The 19,221-nt window shown below is 44.8% G+C and overlaps 1 protein-coding gene across 1 annotated transcript in view; it reads left to right on the top strand.

Moving 5' to 3' along the window:
* Window positions 1-17,048, top strand: part of ighmbp2 (immunoglobulin mu DNA binding protein 2) — a 30,455-nt gene extending 13,407 nt beyond the window's left edge. The window contains 10 exon segments of the mRNA XM_052466946.1: window positions 949-1,131; window positions 1,517-1,635; window positions 2,114-2,208; window positions 2,351-2,474; window positions 2,554-2,729; window positions 9,217-9,406; window positions 9,654-9,832; window positions 10,106-10,427; window positions 14,345-14,547; window positions 16,745-17,048. Of these exon segments, the coding sequence (XP_052322906.1) occupies window positions 949-1,131; window positions 1,517-1,635; window positions 2,114-2,208; window positions 2,351-2,474; window positions 2,554-2,729; window positions 9,217-9,406; window positions 9,654-9,832; window positions 10,106-10,427; window positions 14,345-14,547; window positions 16,745-16,945 (1,792 nt within the window). The 3' untranslated portion in view covers window positions 16,946-17,048.
* The last annotated feature ends 2,173 nt before the right edge of the window (window positions 17,049-19,221 follow it).

The raw sequence follows: 19,221 nt of genomic DNA, 5'->3' as shown, positions 1-19,221 counted from the left end.
CTAAGTGAATGTAGCAACAATAGAACAAGTCAGTAGCTAAGTGAATGTAGCAACAATAGAACAAGTCAGTAACTAAGTGAATGTAGCAACAATAGAACAAGTCAGTAGCTAAGTGAATGTAGCAACAATAGAACAAGTCAGTAGCTAAGTGAATGTAGCAACAATAGAACAAGTCAGTAGCTAAGTGAATGTAGCAACAATAGAACAAGTCAGTAACTAAGTGAATGTAGCAACAATAGAACACGTCAGTAGCTGAATGTAGCAACAATAGAACACGTCAGTATTAGTGGATTAAATCTAAGTCTAGCTGCGTTTGGGTCGGTAGGTCAACAATAGCGTTTGACTCAACTATCTGGTTGGTCTCTATTAGGGATTAAATCTAAGTCTCTGCGTTTGGGACGGTTGGTCTCTGCGTTTGGGACGGTTGGTCTCTGCGTTTGGGACGGTTGGTCTCTGCGTTTGGGACGGTTGGTCTCTGCGTTTGGGACGGTTGGTCTCTGCGTTTGGGACGGTTGGTCTCTGCGTTTGGGACGGTTGGTCTCTGCGTTTGGGACGGTTGGTCTCTGCGTTTGGGACGGTTGGTCTCTGCGTTTGGGACGGTTGGTCTCTGCGTTTGGGACGGTTGGTCTCTGCGTTTGGGACGGTTGGTCTCTGCGTTTGGGACGGGTGGTCTCGCGTTTGGGACGGTGGTCTGCGTTTGGGACGGTTCGTCTCTGCGTTTGGGACGGTTGGTCTCTGCGTTTGGGACGGTTCGTCTCTGCGGGGGGGGGTATTCTCAAGCCCTGCTTGGGGGCTCCACAGGTGATGGTAGTGGGTTCTGACTGTCCCCAGTCATACCTGCCATGTAAATAGTTCCATAGATCCATGTGTCATTCCTTGCTTGTGTCTTTTTACCATATTTAAAATGGATACTTGGATTTCAATCAATACCATTTTTTTCTCATCCAGGGCTGCATCTAAAGGCCTGTCTGTCAGCCTGATGGAGAGGTTGATCCTGAAGTATGGCGACTCCGTAGTCAGGATGCTGACAGTGCAGTACCGTATGAACAGTAACATCATGACCTGGGCCTCAGAACAGATGTACCAGGGTCAACTCGTCGCACACAGCTCAGTGGAGAAACACCTGCTCAAGTAACAACGGACTCCTTTTGGCTACGTTTACACCAGCAACCCAATTCAGGTTATTTTTGTATTGGCATCTGGTCAGATTTGGTCAAAAGATCAATAATTAGGATCAGAATTCGGCTGCCTGTGTAAACACAGCCCATTTATCTCACATCAAATGAGTAGACATTTTAATGAAGGTTTAGGATCAGGGTAGGGTTCAATTCCATTTGAAATCAGTGAATTCTGTAATTAAACTGGAAGTCCAATTTGGACTTTCATTCTAGACTTTCAGTTAATTCCTGGATTGACGGAATGAAGTTGACTTTCACTTTACTTCCTAAATTGAAATGGAATTGACCCCAAACCCTGTAAGGAACCCAGTTCTAACATGGCTCTTTCCCCTGAACAGAGATCTCCCAGGAGTAGCCAGTGTTGAAGAGACCAGCACCCCTCTCCTCCTCATAGACACAGCAGGCTGTGGACTTAGTGAGATGGAGGTGACAGACGACCAGTCCAAAGGAAACCAAGGTCGGCTTTCTAAATGATATCCTGTTTCCTGTTGGTTGTTGTTTTTATGTTGTGATCATGTTTTTTTTTTTATTTTATTTTATTTTTACTACTTCCAAACCAAAATGTCCCCTACCTCAACACCTCCCCTTCCCTTGGATAAAAGCGTCTGATAAATGGCATATATTATTTATTATTATTATTATTATTCCTCTTAGTCTAAACTAAGAGGAAACTCACTCGGGTATGTTGTCTTATAATAATAATATAATATATGCCATTTAGCAGACGCTTTTATCCAAAGCGACTTACAGTCATGTGTGCATACATTCTACGTATGGGTGGTCCCGGGGATCGAACCCACTACCCTGGCGTTACAAGCGCCATGCTCTACCAACTGAGCTACAGGACCACCTGTACCTGACCATCTTCTTTGGACTCATGTGAGTTGCTGACATCTAATAAACTAATTGTGATGAACTCGTCTTCTGATAAACAGGTGAGGTGGACATTGTGGAACTGCACATCAAAGCGTTGACTGAAGCTGGGGTGAAACCTAAAGACATCGCTGTTATTGCCCCTTACAATCTGCAGGTGAGTCAGGGCTGCTTTCTGCACTATTAAACTTTTAGCTACATTTTTTTTTTGCAGAGCCCAGTGTCTTGTAAGTAAGCCTTGATCTGACACGTTTGTGACAGAAGATGCAGAGGCTGTTTATGTTCTTGTCTGTGTTTAGGTGGATCTCCTGCGTCAGCGTCTCTCAGCGCGACATCCCGATCTGGAGATCAAGTCTGTAGACGGCTTCCAGGGTAGAGAGAAGGAGGCTGTGGTGCTGACCTTGGTCAGATCTAACAGGAAAGGTAAACTAGTGTTTGTTTTTGTGTGTGTCGCCAAATTTCTACCAATGTGCTGATGTACTAAGTTCAATCTCTCCTTCAGGTGAGATAGGGTTCTTGGCTGAAGACCGGAGGATCAACGTGGCGGTGACTCGAGCCAGACGTCACCTGGCCCTGGTGTGTGACACGCAGACCGTCCAGACCCACGGCTTCCTCAAGACCCTCATCGATCACATGACCCAGCACGGCGACGTACGCACCGCCTTTGAGTACCTGCAGGTAGGTTAATATCCTTTCGGGATCACTAACGTATCAGTTAATCAATGGAATGTGTTTGTAGTCCTCGCCATTTAAACGTACTTGTTTTGCTATCGATATCGGCAATAGCCTAAAAAATGTTGTATCCCATATTGGCAATACTATCCTATTGTATCCCATATCGGCATAATATCCCGTTGTATCCCATATCGGCATAATATCCTGTTGTATCCCATATCGGCATAATATCCTGTTGTATCCCATATCGGCATAATATCCTGTTGTATCCCATATCGGCATAATATCCCGTTGTATCCCATATCGGCATAATATCCCGTTGTATCCCATATCGGCATAATATCCCGTTGTATCCCATATCGGCATAATATCCTATTGTATCCCATATCGGCATAATATCCCGTTGTATCCCATATCGGCATAATATCCCGTTGTATCCCATATCGGCATAATATCCCGTTGTATTGCATAATATCCCATAATATCGTTGTATCCCATATCGGCATAATATCCTGTTGTATCCCATATCGGCATAATATCCTGTTGTATCCCATATCGGCCCATATCGGCATAATATCCCTGTATCCCATATCGGCATAATATCCCGTTTGTATCCCATATCGGCATAATATCCCGTTGTATCCCATATCGGCATAATATCCCATAATATCCTATTGTATCCCATATCGGCATAAATATCCCATTGCATAATATCCCATACCGGCGGCATCCCGTTGTATCCCATATATAATAGTATCCCATATCGGCATAATATCCTATTGTATCCCATAATATCCCGGCATAATATCCCATTGTATCCCATATCGGCATAATATCCCGTTGTATCCCATATCGGCATAATATCCTGTTGTATCCCATATCGGCAATACTAGTCTATTGTATCCCATATCGGCATAATATCCCATTGTATCCCATATCGGCATAATATCCCATTGTATCCCATATCGGCAATACTAGCCTATTGTATCCCATATCGGCAATACTAGCCACAAATACAGAGCCTTCATAAAGTATTCATACCCCTTGAGTTATTCCACATTTTGTTGTGTTACAGCCTAACTTCAAAATGGATGAAATGTTATATTTTTTTCTGATACATCTACACCCATGATGACAAAGTGAAAACATCCTGCTGTCAGATCCAAGGCTCTTCATAGAACCGTTATGTTTGTGTTGTGGGCTACTGTAGACTAGGGCTGTAGTCTAGGGCTGTAGTCTAGGGCTGTAGTCTAGGGCTGTAGTCTAGGGCTGTAGACTAGGGCTGTAGTCTAGGGCTGTAGTCTAGGGCTGTAGTCTAGGGCTGTAGGCTGTAGTCTAGGGCTGTAGTCTAGGGCTGTAGTCTAGGGCTGTAGACTAGGGCTGTAGACTAGGGCTGTAGTCTAGGGCTGTAGTCTAGGGCTGTAGACTAGGGCTGTAGTCTAGGGCTGTAGACTAGGGCTGTAGTCTAGGGCTGTAGTCTAGGGCTGTAGTCTAGGGCTGTAGTCTAGGGCTGTAGTCTAGGGCTGTACATGTCCGCCAATACCAGATTATGGAAGTAATTTTCTATTCATCGCTCTCGGGTAAATCCCCAAGTGGTTTCCTTCTTCCCTGGCAACTGAGTTAGGAAGGATGCCTGTAGTGACTGGGTATATTGATACACCATCCAAAGTGCAATTAATAACGTCACTATGCTCAAAGGGATATTCAATGTCTGCTTGTTGTGTTACCCATCTACCAATCGGTGCCCTTCTTTGCGAGGCAGTGGAAAACCTCCCTGGTCTTTGTGGTTGAATCTGTGTTTGAAATTCACTGCTTGACTTGAGGGACATTACAGATAATTGTATGTGTGGGGTACAGAGATGAGGTAGTTATCTTAAAACACAAGTTCACACAGAGTCCATGAAACTTTACTATGTAACTTGTTCAGCACATTTTATTTAGGCATAACAAAGGGGTTGACTACATATTGACTCTTGACATTTAAGCTTTTCACTTTTAATGAATCAAACGTAATTCCACTTTGACATTATTGACATTATGTATTATAGTATGTAGGCCAGTGACAAAACATCTCAACTTAATTTAAATTTCAGGCTGCAACACAATAACATTTAGAAAAAGTCAAGGGACTGTGGATATATACATTTACATTACATTTAAGTCATTTAGCAACCTCTTATCCAGAGCCTTACAAATTGGTGCATACACCTTATGACAAGAGTGGAACAGCCACTTGCATCTAAATCTTGTTGGGGGAGAAGGATTGTATACTTACCCTATCCTAGGTATTCCTTGAAGAGGTGGGGTTTCAGGTGTCTCCGGAAGGTGGTGATTGACTCCGCTGTCCTGTCGTGAGGGATAAGCAGCGAACAGTTTTGACTGGGCTAGCGGGAATGACTTAAGTGGTAAATGCAGGCCAGATATGAACAGTGAACAAAAATATATAAATTCAACATGCAACAATTTTGAAGATTTTACTGCACCATGGTTTACATTTCATATGGAAGCCAGTGGAAATCAGTCAATTTAAATGGGAAATAAATTAGGCCCTAATCTATAGATTTCACAGACTGGAGCCCAGCAACAGCGGTGGGACAAGGGAGATGACAAGTGCCTGGGGAGCCAGGCCCCACCCACTGCACAGGCCCCACCCACTGGGAGGCAGGGTCCACCTGCGGATGTTGTAGAGCATGAACCTACAGGCCCCACCCCTTGGGAGCCAGGCCCCACCCACTGGGAGCCAGGCCCCACCCACTGGGAGCCAGGCCCCACCCACTGGGAGCCAGGCCCCACCCACTGGGAGCCAGGCCCCACCCACTGGGAGCCAGGATCCGTCATCCACACTGATATGTCTGCCAGACATGCAGAGGCCCCACCCATCAGAAGGGGGAAAGGAGAAGGGTCGTCTGCATAGCAATGATAGGGAGACCCCCAGCCAAGTGACTTGGGAGCCAGGGCCCCACCCAGCCCTGGGGGAGCCAGGCCCCACGCGTGGTGGGAGACAGGCCGCCACCCACCTGGGGAGCTGTCAGGCCCCACCCACGTGGGGAGCCAGGCCCCACCCAGGGTGGAGAGGAGGATCTGATGGTTCACACCCATCGAAGGCAGCCAGGCTAGACCCATGAGGCAGAGCCAGGAGTTAGCACCCAGTGCGGAGCGCCCCATACAGAGGGAGCCAGGCTCTTGAAACCCACTGATTTGGAGCCAGAAGCCCCATTCCCACCGAGATAGCCAGAGCTGAACAAAAATAGACAATTATGCAACAATTTTGAAGATTTTACGGAGTTTACATTTCATCAGAAATCAGTCAATTTAAATAAATAAATTAGGCCCTGGTCTATAGACATGACTCCCCCAGATGAAGAAGCCGGATGTGGAGGTCCTGGGAGCCAGGAAGGGAGCCAGCCTCCACCCATTAGCCAGGCCCCACCCAGCAGAGCCAGGCCCAGACAATTAGAATTATTTACTCCAGGTTTGATGCAGTCAAGACTGGTCTGCGTCATCATATTGAAGGGATGATAATTAGCCTAGCTAGCTAGCTTAATTAGCTTCTCCAGGTTTGATGCAGTCAAGACAGGTACTACGTCATCATATTGGATGATAATTAGCCTAGCTAGCTAGCTCAATTAGCTTCTGCAGGTTTGATGCAGTCAAGACAGGTACTACATCATCACGTTACAATGATAAATAACAAAGCCATGTCTGCTATAGCTCGAGTCGGCTTGGTTGGTTGGTCGCTGTCTCTCATCTGTGTAATTCGCTCACACGCACAGTAGCCCCTTCTAGAGTGTCATCTTCTCCCTCACGCTTGATCAGCTCCGGTTGCTTAAAAATGTCATTTTCTGCTGCTTCCCTCACTTGGATCAGACCGGGTCTGGATCCGACCAGACCTATTCGGAACGGCTCTAGTTGTACTCAGGTCTGTTCAGAACTGGTCTCTATTTTAACCATTTTATTTATGTATATCGGGTCATGTTGGGAAAGCCCCGGTTCTATTTCAGAACGGTCCAACTCTTTGGACGGGTGAAGGCCTCTAAAGCCTATGCTTAAAAAGCCTCCTGGCTAACGTCGACTACCATTCTTACTTACTTGCTTCCCCCCCTGCATTATGGCAGTAATATGGACCATTCCAATTTTCAGATCCTGGAGTTGGAGGGAGTGAAGTGCTAGGTTCTAAATAACCAGAGTAAAAAAAACTCACGGATGATTAGTAAAGCTCAAACCAAGTTTATTCACCCACTGGGTCACACAGCTGCATAAGACAAAGACATATTTACACAAGCACTGGTATTCATACCTTCCTCCTATGCCGAGTCTCCTCCTTCCACATCTGGACAGCCAATAGATATCTGTTGCTAGGCAGGATTTTAGTGATGCCTGATCTTTCTCTCTTCATCTGACCTCGGCCCAAATTCCTGACTCCTCCCCCAACTCACGTCTGTCCCGTTGACTTGAACCAGACTGTGGCCCCTTTCCACAGGATCCCTGATGTCTAACAATATACCTGTTATGACAGAATGTAAAACGTTCTGCATTCCCCTCTCTCTCCCTCGGTGACATGAATAAGGATATTTCAAGTTCAGAACTCATCAGAAGGAAATGGTTTAGTGTGCAGCCCCATGTGCACTTGGCTGTGACAACCCTCGGTGCGAGGGACTTTGACACAGGTCTGAGTGACCAGTGTGCCCACACGCAGTCTCTGTGGTTCATGGGAGCCCCCAAATGAGCGGTCTCCAGCTCAACGCTTTTCATTCCTGGGAATAAGATTGGATTACGAATCATCCCTGTGTGTTACAACATCGAGGGTCTGTTTTTCAGAGCTGTCTGTCCCATTCCCAGCTTGGTGCTTTTTGACTGGTCGGTAGGGTAACCTCCATGATAACTTTCTTTCCCTGGGTACCCAGAGTGGGCTGGGCTTTAGGCAAACCCAGGCAGATAAACACTGGGGGGGGGGTTTCAACAGAGTTCCACAGTGTTCACGAGTGTAGTCTCCTGTGTGGTCCTTCTCCATGTTCAGGTACACGGTTGTGAAGAGTGGTGGAAATGGAAGAAGAACCAGATGGCACTTCTCTGGAATCTCGCTGTCTGCTCCGACCAATTACATGCATGCGCGGTGTCTCCATGGATCATGCGATCAGTGACGTCAGGGTACAGGCTACAATTTGTGGTGCTCTTTCCCGAGTTCCTGCAGCGTCATTACGTTGACTGTTCTCCAGGCCTCAGTGCCTGTTTTGAGAGAGGAAAAATCCTCCCGTCACCCGAAGCAGGTAGTCCGAGTGGTTCCCATGTCGAACATCCAGAATGGCTGGTGCAAACATTGTGTGTCGTTCTAGACCCTTCAGCAAACACCTCAGAATAATCAAGAGCCTCTGGCTATTACAGCCAATTGGCAGTATTATGCACATCCATGTTACTGTCCCGTATTCAGTCACTAGGCTTCCTAAGGAACCAGTTTAAAGAGTTGTCTGACTCCCATCTCAGCGTGTTCTGGTTCTGGAGCTTTTCTATCCTCACGGAGTGTGTCCGGGTTCCGGCTCTGCTTAGACACGTTTGGGCTGTGTCACAGTGCCTACGTGTAGACCCGTGTTAACTCCCGTTGTGCAGGGACCTCTATTGTCCCAGGCGCACGGGCAGGTTTGGCAAGCGAGGCCAGAGAGTTGGTTGTTACGGGCCCCTAAGAAGGCCAATCTGAAAGCTAGAGATCTCTGAATATTATTGCTACTGTTCAGTCTGCAAGGGGGCGCCCTCCATGAGAAGCCTGTATGGATATAAGTGGCAATGTTGAGCCAAGGTAAAGGAATTGTTCCTTTAAAGATGGGATTATATTTCTCCATAGTATGCTGTACGTAGGCTGACTGACTGAATGAAAGGGAACGTAACGTTATGACTATAACTACTGTTCTCTGAAGGAGGGAAACGTGGTACAACACCTGTATAGTCCCGTACCACCCATTCCTGAGCTCGGTGAAGAGCGGTTTGACATGCAAGGAATGAATCCGAGCCTCACACTTATCACCTGTGGAAGGCAGGGCTTCTAGCGAGGCGCGGATTTCATTGGCCTTGTCAGGCACAACTCCCCATAGCATGTTGTATGTCATTTGCATGTCGTTTGCCTCCTTGAGGGAACAGTAGTTATAGTCATAATGTTACGATATTAAACTATGAAATATCGCAATCGATTTAAGCAATGCTAGCCTAAAAACTATTGTTATCCATATGGGCAATGCTAGCCTAAAAACTATTGTTATCCATATGGGCAATGCTAGCCTAAAAACTATTGTTATCCATATGGGCAATGCTAGCCTAAAAACTATTGTTATCCATATGGGCAATGCTAGCCTAAAAACCATTGTTATCCATATGGGCAATGCTAGCCTAAAAACTATTGTTATCCATATGGGCAATGCTAGCCTAAAAACTATTGTTATCCATATGGGCAATGCTAGCCTGAGTAATAAATCGGAACTGAAAGTCTCATCCATCCCTGCAGGACATTGTGCCCCAGAACTACACCAGAGACCACAGAGATACCAAGTCTAACAACACTAAAGCTACCGCTAGCTGCTCCACCTCCAACAAGCAGAAGGGCAGAGGCCAGGCTGGGAGCAAGGTGGAGCCAGGACACAAGAGGACCTCTGGGGGGAACAAGACCCAGGGAGGAGAGCCCCAGACAGGTTCATGTATGCCGTTATTCACATACTGTAAGAATAAGGACAAGTTTAACGGTTTGGGGAGGCTGGTTTTGCCAGAACCAGATTAAGCTTAGTCCTAGACTAAAAATCAAGTTCAATGGAAAATCTCAATTGAAAATAGTTGTTTTATTCTAGGTTTAATCTAACCCCATGCTGTGGTAAGTGTTACAGAAATATACACACAACTGAAATTTAAACAAAAGTTTACATGTTCACGTTGATTGAAATGACACAGATCCCGGCACACACAGCCAAGCCAGACGTTCCACCCCCACAGAGGAGGAGCAGAGACTGACGCAGAAAAAATACCTGGAGATCAAGAACCAGGTGGAGTGGTTTCTCCAGGACCCAGACCAGACGGAGCTACGGTTTCCCTCGACCCTCAACTCCCACGACCGCCTGCTCGTACACCAGGTACATAGTACTTTGTGTTTTTATTAAGTTGTTGATGCAAGCACGCTAACTTCTACCGCTACCATTTTCAAATTATTCTGGACAGCTCAAACAAGCACACACTTTCTTTTCTTCAGCAAAGTTACTTTTTGTAGTTGTACATTATCAATGTACAACTTATTAGCCTATCTTGTGTTTCTCTTCCTCACCTGCACCCTGTGTTGCACTTTGATGTTGTGCTTTGTTTTTCCTGTTGCAAATAAAATAAAACTAAAAACTACCTTTGTAAAACAGGTTGCAGAGGAGCTGGGCCTGAACCATGAGAGTCAGGGAGAGGGAAAGGATAGATGCATCACTGTCTCCAGACCCCCAACAGGGTCTAACGAGGCTGGGGAAGAAGAGGAGCAACAAGCCCAAGAACCAGCAGCCGTCCGGGAGGAAGAGAGTGTTACAGGGCCTCCTGTAGGGCAACCGGCAGCAGATCTCAAGACTTTACATCTGGAACGAATGAGACGGGAGCAGAAGAAGAGAGAGCAGAAGATTGAGCAGGAGAAGCATCTAGATACCATCCGTACAGCAGGACAGACTCAGACTGCTAAGAAGACCAAGGCAAAAGGTTAGTGTAAAAAATTGATCGAATTAGTAGTAAAAAATGATGATTAAAATGAGTTCTGATCAGCAAGGCTCACTCTAATTGTTTTTTATTTTAATAATAGTGAAAACATCGAAGTTATTAAATAACACATATGGAATCATGTAGTAACCAAAAAAGTGCTAAACAAAAATATATTTGAGATTCTTCAAAGTAGCCACCCTTTGCCTGGATGACATTTCTACACACTCTTGGCATTCTCTCAACCAGCTTCATTTATTTATTTATTTTTTATTTTACCTTTATTTTACTAGGCAAGTCAGTTAAGAACAAATTCTTATTTTCAATGACGGCCTAGGAACAGTACCTTGTCAGCTCGGGGGTTTGAACTCGCAACCTTGCGGTTACTAGTCCAATGCTCTAACCACTAGGCTACCCTGCCACCTGGAATGCATTTCAGTTAACAGGTGTGCCTAGTTAAAAGTTCATTTGTAGAATTTCTTTCCTTAACTACTTATGGTTATGCGTCCCACTTGGGAAAATGCAGGGCGGCAAATTCAAAAAATGATATAAAAATCAAACTTTCATTAAATCACACATGTAAGATACTCAATTAAAGCTACACTCGTTGTGAATCCAGCCAACATATCCGATTTTTAAAAGCATATATATCCAAAAGTCAATTTATTTATTTGACGCAAAATATTTTTGATCCATAAAAAACAGCTTCCAAAAAACGCACTGCAAAATATTTCAAAAGTTGACTATAAACTTTGCCAAAATATTTCAAAAGTTGACTATAAACTTTGCCAAAATATTTCAAAAGTTGACTATAAACTTTGCCAAAATATTTCAAAAGTTGACTATAAACTTTGCCAAAATATTTCAAAAGTTGACTATAAACTTTGCCAAAATATTTCAAAAGTTGACTATAAACTTTGCCAAAATATTTCAAAAGTTGACTATAAACTTTGCCAAAATATTTCAAAAGTTGACTATAAACTTTGCCAAAATATTTCAAAAGTTGACTATAAACTTTGCCAAAATATTTCAAAAGTTGACTATAAACTTTGCCAAAATATTTCAAAAGTTGACTATAAACTTTGCCAAAATATTTCAAAAGTTGACTATAAACTTTGCCAAAATATTTCAAAAGTTGACTATAAACTTTGACAAAATATTTCAAAAGTTGACTATAAACTTTGCCAAAATATTTCAAAAGTTGACTATAAACTTTGCCAAAATATTTCAAAAGTTGACTATAAACTTTGCCAAAATATTTCAAAAGTTGACTATAAACTTTGCCAAAATATTTCAAACTACTTTTGTAACTTTAGGTATTTTTTTACCTCTTGGAACCACCCATCCCGGATCCGGGAGAATTGTCATCAACTACACTAATTAGCATAGCGCAACGGTCAAAAAAATTAAACTAAGAAAATATTCATATTCATGAAATATAGTGAAACACAGCTTAGCCTTTTGTTAATCACCCTGTCATCTCAGATTTTGAAATTATGCTTTACAGCCAAAGCAAGACGAGCGTTTGTGTAAGTTTATCGATAGCCTTACATAGCATTATGTCCAGCAGGAAGCTTGGTCACAAATCAGAAAAGCAATCAAATTAATCGTTTACCATTGAGCTTCGGATGTTTTCACTCACGAGACTCCCAGTTAGACAGCAAATGTTCCTTTTGTTCCATAAAGATTATTTTTATACCCAAAATACCTCCACGTTATGTTGAGAAATCCACCGGAAATAGCAGTCACGACAAAAACGTCACGCAAAAAAAAAAAAAAAAAAAAAAAAATCCAAATCTCATGAAGTGTTTGATTAGATTTTTGAACACATTTGCATTGATGTCAGAGTGATTAGAGGGACAATGGAGTACTGAGTACCAGGTAAGCAAATCCAAATTATATCCATAATATTGACAGAAACATGGCAAACGTTTTTTATAATCAATCCTCAAGGTGTTTTTTCAAATATCTATTCGATAATATCTCAACCGGGACAATTGGCTTTTCAGTTGGAGCGAGAGGAAAAATGACTACCTCTGTCTTTTACGCAAGAATCACTCTGAGAGCCCTCAGCTGGCCACTTACGCAATGTCGTCGTTTACGCTCATTCATCAACATAAAGGCGTGAAACTACGTCAAAATGCTGTAGACACCTTAGGGAAGACGTAGAAAAAGGAAACCGGTTGATATCCCTTTCAGTGGCCCAAAGGGGTGCATAGGAAGGAACACAATGGTTTCAAAACATAAGTCACTTCCTGACTGGATTTTTCTTAGGCTTTCGCCTGCAATATCAGTTCTGTTATACTCACAGACAATATTTTTACAGTTTTGGAAACATTAGAGTGTTTTCTATCCTAAGCTGTCAATTATCTGCATATTCTAGCATCTGGTCCTGAGGAATAGGCCATTTACTTTGGGCACATTATTTTTCCAGAAATGAAAATAGTGCCCCCTAGCTTCAAGTTAATAATCGATCAAATTGTAGATGGGGCGATCTGTTTTCAATACAGGAAGTAAACAAACCATCCTCCTTTTAATGTCTTGAGCAACTCTCAATAGTGTAACGTTGTTCCTGGATGTGCTTCTTCTTTGTTGCACAAATGAATAACCTCAAATTCTAAAGACTGGTGACATCCAGTGGAAGCGGTTGGAACTGAAAACAGGTTCCTAAGAAATATCCCTTGACAATGACAACTCAGGGAACAGTCAGAGGCAAATGGAGTGATGGAGTGCTGCATCAGATGACCTGGCCTCCACAATCATCTGACCTTAACCCAATTCAGATGGTTTGGGATGAGTTCTGTAATGGCCCTGAATTTGTCTGAACCGTTTCAGTGCTTCTCCCTCCAATAGGACGCTTCCCCTTTAATTACCAATTAAATAGCCAGCCTCAGCTGCGCAAAAGTGTTGGTTGTGATGGAGACTCGAATGAGGGTGTGTTCAACCCTCAGTTACGAAGCTCTTTACTCCGTTTGTTTTGTTGCATTTAAAAGTGTGCTTTAATAGCAAGTTTACCCAGGATCGGATCCATTCATTAGTCCGTTGGACTGCACCTCTCCGTTGTTCTTCGTGACCTTTCTCCGAGATCTGTTGGCGGATTGTCTGACTGACCGACTGACTACAACCTGTTTGCGTACGGTATTTCATTTGTTTTGATGGGATGTGAACCGTGATGTTGTAGTTGAGGACTTATTAAGATTTGATATGCTTTATGGTTGTGTGGTAAAATAATATATTTTGATTGTATGATTGAGACTGGATTTATGCTACACTTGTATGAACGGACAAACATTGTGTGACTAAGGTCACTTGAGTTCCCTGAACTCCTTTACCGGGCTGGACTTTTAGGCCCGAGGTACTGGACTTTTCTGGAGGAACCAGAGCTCATTATGTGTTATATTATTATGTGTTTGATCATTTATGTTGGTAATACAATCCATGGAAAATAATAGTTGTTTGACGTTATTTCCAATGTTTTAAGAGTTTATGAAAAGTGTTTTTCCTTCCTGACTTTTACAGTCCTTTGTGTTGGTGTAGACTTGACAGATCAGACGGGACTCAATCCCGAGAAACCAATATTTTCAATATTTTCTCTGGTTGACACAACCTACCTGGTATCCCTATAAACAATAACCTCAAGTCAAAACCGTTACAGAGAGAAGGAAAAGCAGCCAACAAGTGCTCATCATATGTGGGAACTCCTTCAAGACTGTTGGAAAAGCATTCCAGGTGAAGCTGGTTGAGAGAATGCCAAGAGTGCAAGGGTGTTTACTTTGAAGAATCTCAAATATAAAAATTGGGGGTTACTACATGATTCCATATGTGTTATTTAATAGTTTTGATGGCTTTACTATTATTCTACAAATAGTGAAAAACAAACTTTTGACTGGTACTGTATCTGTATAATTTCTCTCCTCTAGGAAAGCCCAAAAAGACCAAAGCGGGGGCCTGTGAGATCGCTGCGGCTGCGACGGCTGATGATGATTTTGACACCCTAATAGATGCTGTGGTGAAGGCAGAACGCGTCTGTAGTTTTGTCAAGTGTAAAACGTTAGTAATTCATCTGGGACAACTCTGTCTGTTCTGCAACAGACAATACTGCCTCGGTCACCACATACCTGAGGTAAGACACATTGTTTCTAGATCAAAAAATATATATATAATAAAAATAAATAAATATGTATATATATAAAACACAGTCACGTTTTGGACCGCACTGGCCCTTTTTAAATGACAGATCACTAAACTACATCTGCATTTGCGAGTTAACTCAATTACATTTGTTTTCCGTTTGACATCCCTAATTTGTTGTAACTCTTATCTACCAGTGGTCACTTTCAGGTATATTTTCTATTTAGTGGACTGATTTCATTTAGTTTCACGTTTTTGGAAAAGGTTATTCTTGATGTTTCTGTGTTGCGACGACTCTGCGACTGTTGCGGCGACTCTGCGACTGTGTTGCGGCGACTGTGTTGCGGCGACTCTGCGACTGTGTTGCGGCGACTCTGCGACTGTGTTGCGGCGACTCTGCGACTGTTGCGGCGACTCTGCGACTGTGTTGCGGCGACTCTGCGACTGTGTTGCGGCGACTCTGCGACTGTGTTGCGGCGACTCTGCGACTGTGTTGCGGCGACTCTGCGACTGTGTTGCGGCGACTCTGCGACTGTGTTGCGGCGACTCTGCGACTGTGTTGCGGCGACTGTGTTGCGGCGACTCTGTGACTGTGTTGCGGCGACTCTGTGACTGTGTTGCGGCGACTCTGCGACTGTTGCGGCGACTGTGTTGCGGCGACTCTGCGACTGTTGCGGCGACTGTGTTGCGGCGACTCTGTGACTGTTGCGGCGACTGTGTTGCGGCGACTCTGTGACTGTGTTGCGGCGACTCTGCGACTGTTGCGGCGACTGTGTTGCGGCGACTCTGCGACTGCGGCGACTCTGCGACTGTTGCGGCGACTCTGTGACTGTGTTGCGGCGACTGTGTTGCACGACTCTGACTGTGTTGCGGCGACTCTGCGACTGTTGCGGCGACTGTGTTGCGACGACTCTGTGACTGTGTTGCGGCGACTCTGCGACTGTTGCGGCGACTCTGCGACTGTTGCGGCGACTCTGCGACTGTGTTGCGGCGACTCTGCGACTGTGTTGCGGCGACTGTGTTGCGGCGACTGTGTTGCGACGACTCTGACTGTGTTGCGACGACTCTGCGACTGTGTTGCGGCGACTGTGTTGCGACGACTCTGACTGTGTTGCGACGACTCTGCGACTGTTGCGGCGACTGTATTGCGACGACTCTGACTGTGTTGCGACGACTCTGCGACTGTGTTGCGGCGACTGTGTTGCGGCGACTCTGTGACTGTGTTGCGGCGACTGTGTTGCGGCGACTCTGCGACTGTGTTGCGACGACTCTGACTGTGTTGCGGCGACTCTGTGACTGTGTTGCGGCGACTCTGCGACTGTGTTGCGGCGACTGTGTTGCGGCGACTCTGTGACTGTGTTGCGGCGACTCTGCGACTGTGTTGCGGCGACTCTGTGACTGTGTTGCGGCGACTCTGTGACTGTGTTGCGGCGACTCTGCGACTGTTGCGGCGACTGTGTTGCGGCGACTCTGCGACTGTGTTGCGGCGACTCTGTGACTGTGTTGCGGCGACTCTGCGACTGTGTTGCGGCGACTCTGCGACTGTGTTGCGGCGACTCTGCGACTGTGTTGCGGCGACTCTGTGACTGTGTTGCGGCGACTCTGTGACTGTGTTGCGGCGACTCTGTGACTGTGTTGCGGCGACTCTGCGACTGTGTTGCGGCGACTCTGCGACTGTGTTGCGGCGACTCTGCGACTGTGTTGACTCTGCTGTGTCGGCGACTCTGCGACTGTGTTGCGACGACTGTGTTGCGACGACTCTGCGACTGTGTTGCGGCGACTCTGCGACTGTGTTGCGGCGACTGTGTTGCGGCGACTCTGTGACTGTGTTGCGACTCTGTGACTGTGTTGCGGCGACTGTGTTGCGGCGACTCTGTGACTGTGTTGCGCGACTCTGTGACTGTGTTGCGGCGACTGTGTTGCGGCGACTGTGTTGCGGCGACTCTGCGACTGTGTTGCGGCGACTCTGCGACTGTGTTGCGGCGACTCTGCGACTGTGTTGCGGCGACTCTGTTGCGACTGTGTTGCGGCGACTCTGTGACTGTGTTGCGGCGACTCTGACTGTGTTGCGGCGACTCTGACTGTGTTGCGGCGACTCTGTGACTGTGTTGCGGCGACTCTGCGACTGTGTTGCGGCGACTCTGCGACTGTGTCGCGGCGACTCTGCGACTGTGTTGTGACTCCTCCAGGTCCATGGGTGTGGAGATCAAGCCAGGGCCAATGCCAGGATGAGGATCAGTAAAGAAGGGGTTCTGTATGCTGGTAGTGGACACAAGGACAAGTCTGTAGATCCTAACAAGAAGGCCTATCTACACAGGAAGCTGGACTCCAAACTCAAAGACATGGAAAAGCAGCGGAAGACCAAACCCAAAGAGAGTGACAATAATTGACCTTTGACCCTTTTAATTCCAGTTTGTCAGTGACTGTAAGCTCTGAGGATGACCCTTTGTGGACTGAATAGATGTCATTATTAAACAGATTACTGCGAAATCATTTCAACCGGTCTGTCAATATTTTGTGTTTTAATATAGTATATAACTAAATACGTCTTATACTCACACATACAGGACATCACTTCCAGTACTTTGTTGTCCATTAACTCAGAGAATGGAATTGTCTTTATGCTCACAACCCAATCCCCTAAGACACACCCTGATGGACTGGAGGCAATTAGTCATCTGCAGTGCCGCAGTCCCTAAAAAAAATTTTGTAGGAGGTTAGTGCCTTGGTCATTGGCACAACGGCAGGGGACGGTGTCTAGGATGATGCCAGCATCCCTCCAGTTGCCAGCTCACTGCACTAGATTTTCCCATCTGAGCTGGGATTCGGACGAGAACTCTCTGGGTAGTGACCACTAGGCTACTTTAATATTATAAAATTTTTCTAGAACTTTATCAATGGTTGTGATTTGATTATGGTTGATATTTGTCAGGTGCTACTGAAGTGTCCTTTTAATTTTTTTATCTGATCATGTACTTCAGGCATGGGCAACTGGCTTTTGTAGGCCCCACCAAATTTTGTAGAGAACACATGGTGCCATTTAAAGGCCCTAGTAGGATGGTGCCATTTTAAATGTAAATCTCAACCTACAAATTGTAAAAAAAAAAGTAGAGAACACATGGTGCCATTCAGTCGGGTCTCAAATGGTCATTTAAATGGAATTCAGTCGGGGTCTCAACCTACTAGTAGAGAACACATGGTGCCATTTAAATGGAATTCAGTCGGGGTCTCAACCTACTAGTAGAGAACACATGGTGCCATTTTAAATGGAATTCAGTCGGGGTCTCAACCTACTAGTAGAGAACACATGGTGCCATTTTAAATGGAATTCAGTCGGGGTCTCAACCTACTAGTAGAGAACACATGGTGCCATTTTAAATGGAATTCAGTCGGGGTCTCAACCTACTAGTAGAGAACACATGGTGCCATTTAAATGTACTTGTCCATCATCACTCAACTTGCCCAGAAATAATAGATCGGTTTCAGGGACGCTGCATTGACCCATTGCCTCCAGGCCATCAGGGTGTGTCTCGGGGGATTGGGTTGTGAGCATAAAGACACATTTCCATTCGCTGTAAGTTAATGGACAATAAAGTGGAGGCCAGCAACGTAGTCTGAGCCTGGTTGCATAAAACATCTGATGTGTTTCCCTTAAGGAATCGTTTCCCCTTACCCAAGGGAATTGTTCAATGGTGTTGCACAGAGCCCCTAGGTAAAGGCTTAACCTCTTGCATCGAGCCATCCCGGATCCGGGATTGTGAATACAGCCTCAAGCTCATTACCATAACGCAACGTTAACTATTCATGAAAATCGCAAATGAAATGAAATTAATCTATTTGCTCTCAAGCTTAGCCTTTTGTTAACAACACTGTCATCTCAGATTTTCAAAATATGCTTCTCAACCATAGCATTTAGCGTTAGCATTTAGCGTTAGCGTTAGCAGGCAACATTTTCGCAAAAACATTCAATAAATCATTTACCTTTGAAGAACTTCGGATGTTTTCAATGAGGAGACTCTCAGTTAGATAGCAAATGTTCAGTTTTCCTGAAAGATTAGTTGTGCAGGAGAAATCGGTCCGTTTTCTGCGTCATGTTTGGCTACCAAAAAAAAACTAATTCCTTCATCCAAACGCCAAACTTTCTTCCACATTAACTCCATAATATCTACTGAAACATGGTAAACGTTGTTTAGAATCAATCCTCAAGGTGTTTTTCACATATCTCTTAATGATATATCATTCCTGGAAGTCTCCTCTCTGTCTCAATCACATGGATGAATGCGAGCAGCTTGGAGATTACGCAACAATTTCAACAAAGGACACTGGGCGGGCCCCTGGTAAATGTAGTCTCTTATGGTCAATCTTCCAATGATATGCCTACAAATACGTCACAATGCTGCAGACAACTTGGAGAAACGATAGAAGGCTAATTCGTGGCGCTTTCACAGCCATATAAGGAGACAATGGAAAACAGAGCCTCAAAAATCCTGGTCATTTCCTGTTTGAAGTTGCATCTTGGTTTCGTCTGTAAGATCAGTTCTGGGGCACCCACAGATAATATCTTTGCAGTTTTGAAAACGTCAGAGTGTTTTCTTTCCAAAGCTGGCAATTATATGCATAGTCGAGCATCTTTTTGTGACAAAATATTGCGCTTAAAACGGGCACG

Source organism: Oncorhynchus keta, chromosome 17 (assembly GCF_023373465.1).
Source record: "Oncorhynchus keta strain PuntledgeMale-10-30-2019 chromosome 17, Oket_V2, whole genome shotgun sequence".
Taxonomy (NCBI): domain Eukaryota; kingdom Metazoa; phylum Chordata; class Actinopteri; order Salmoniformes; family Salmonidae; genus Oncorhynchus; species Oncorhynchus keta.
The sequence above is the reverse complement of the archived record's forward strand: the minus strand, read 5'-3'. Positions and strand labels throughout refer to the sequence as shown.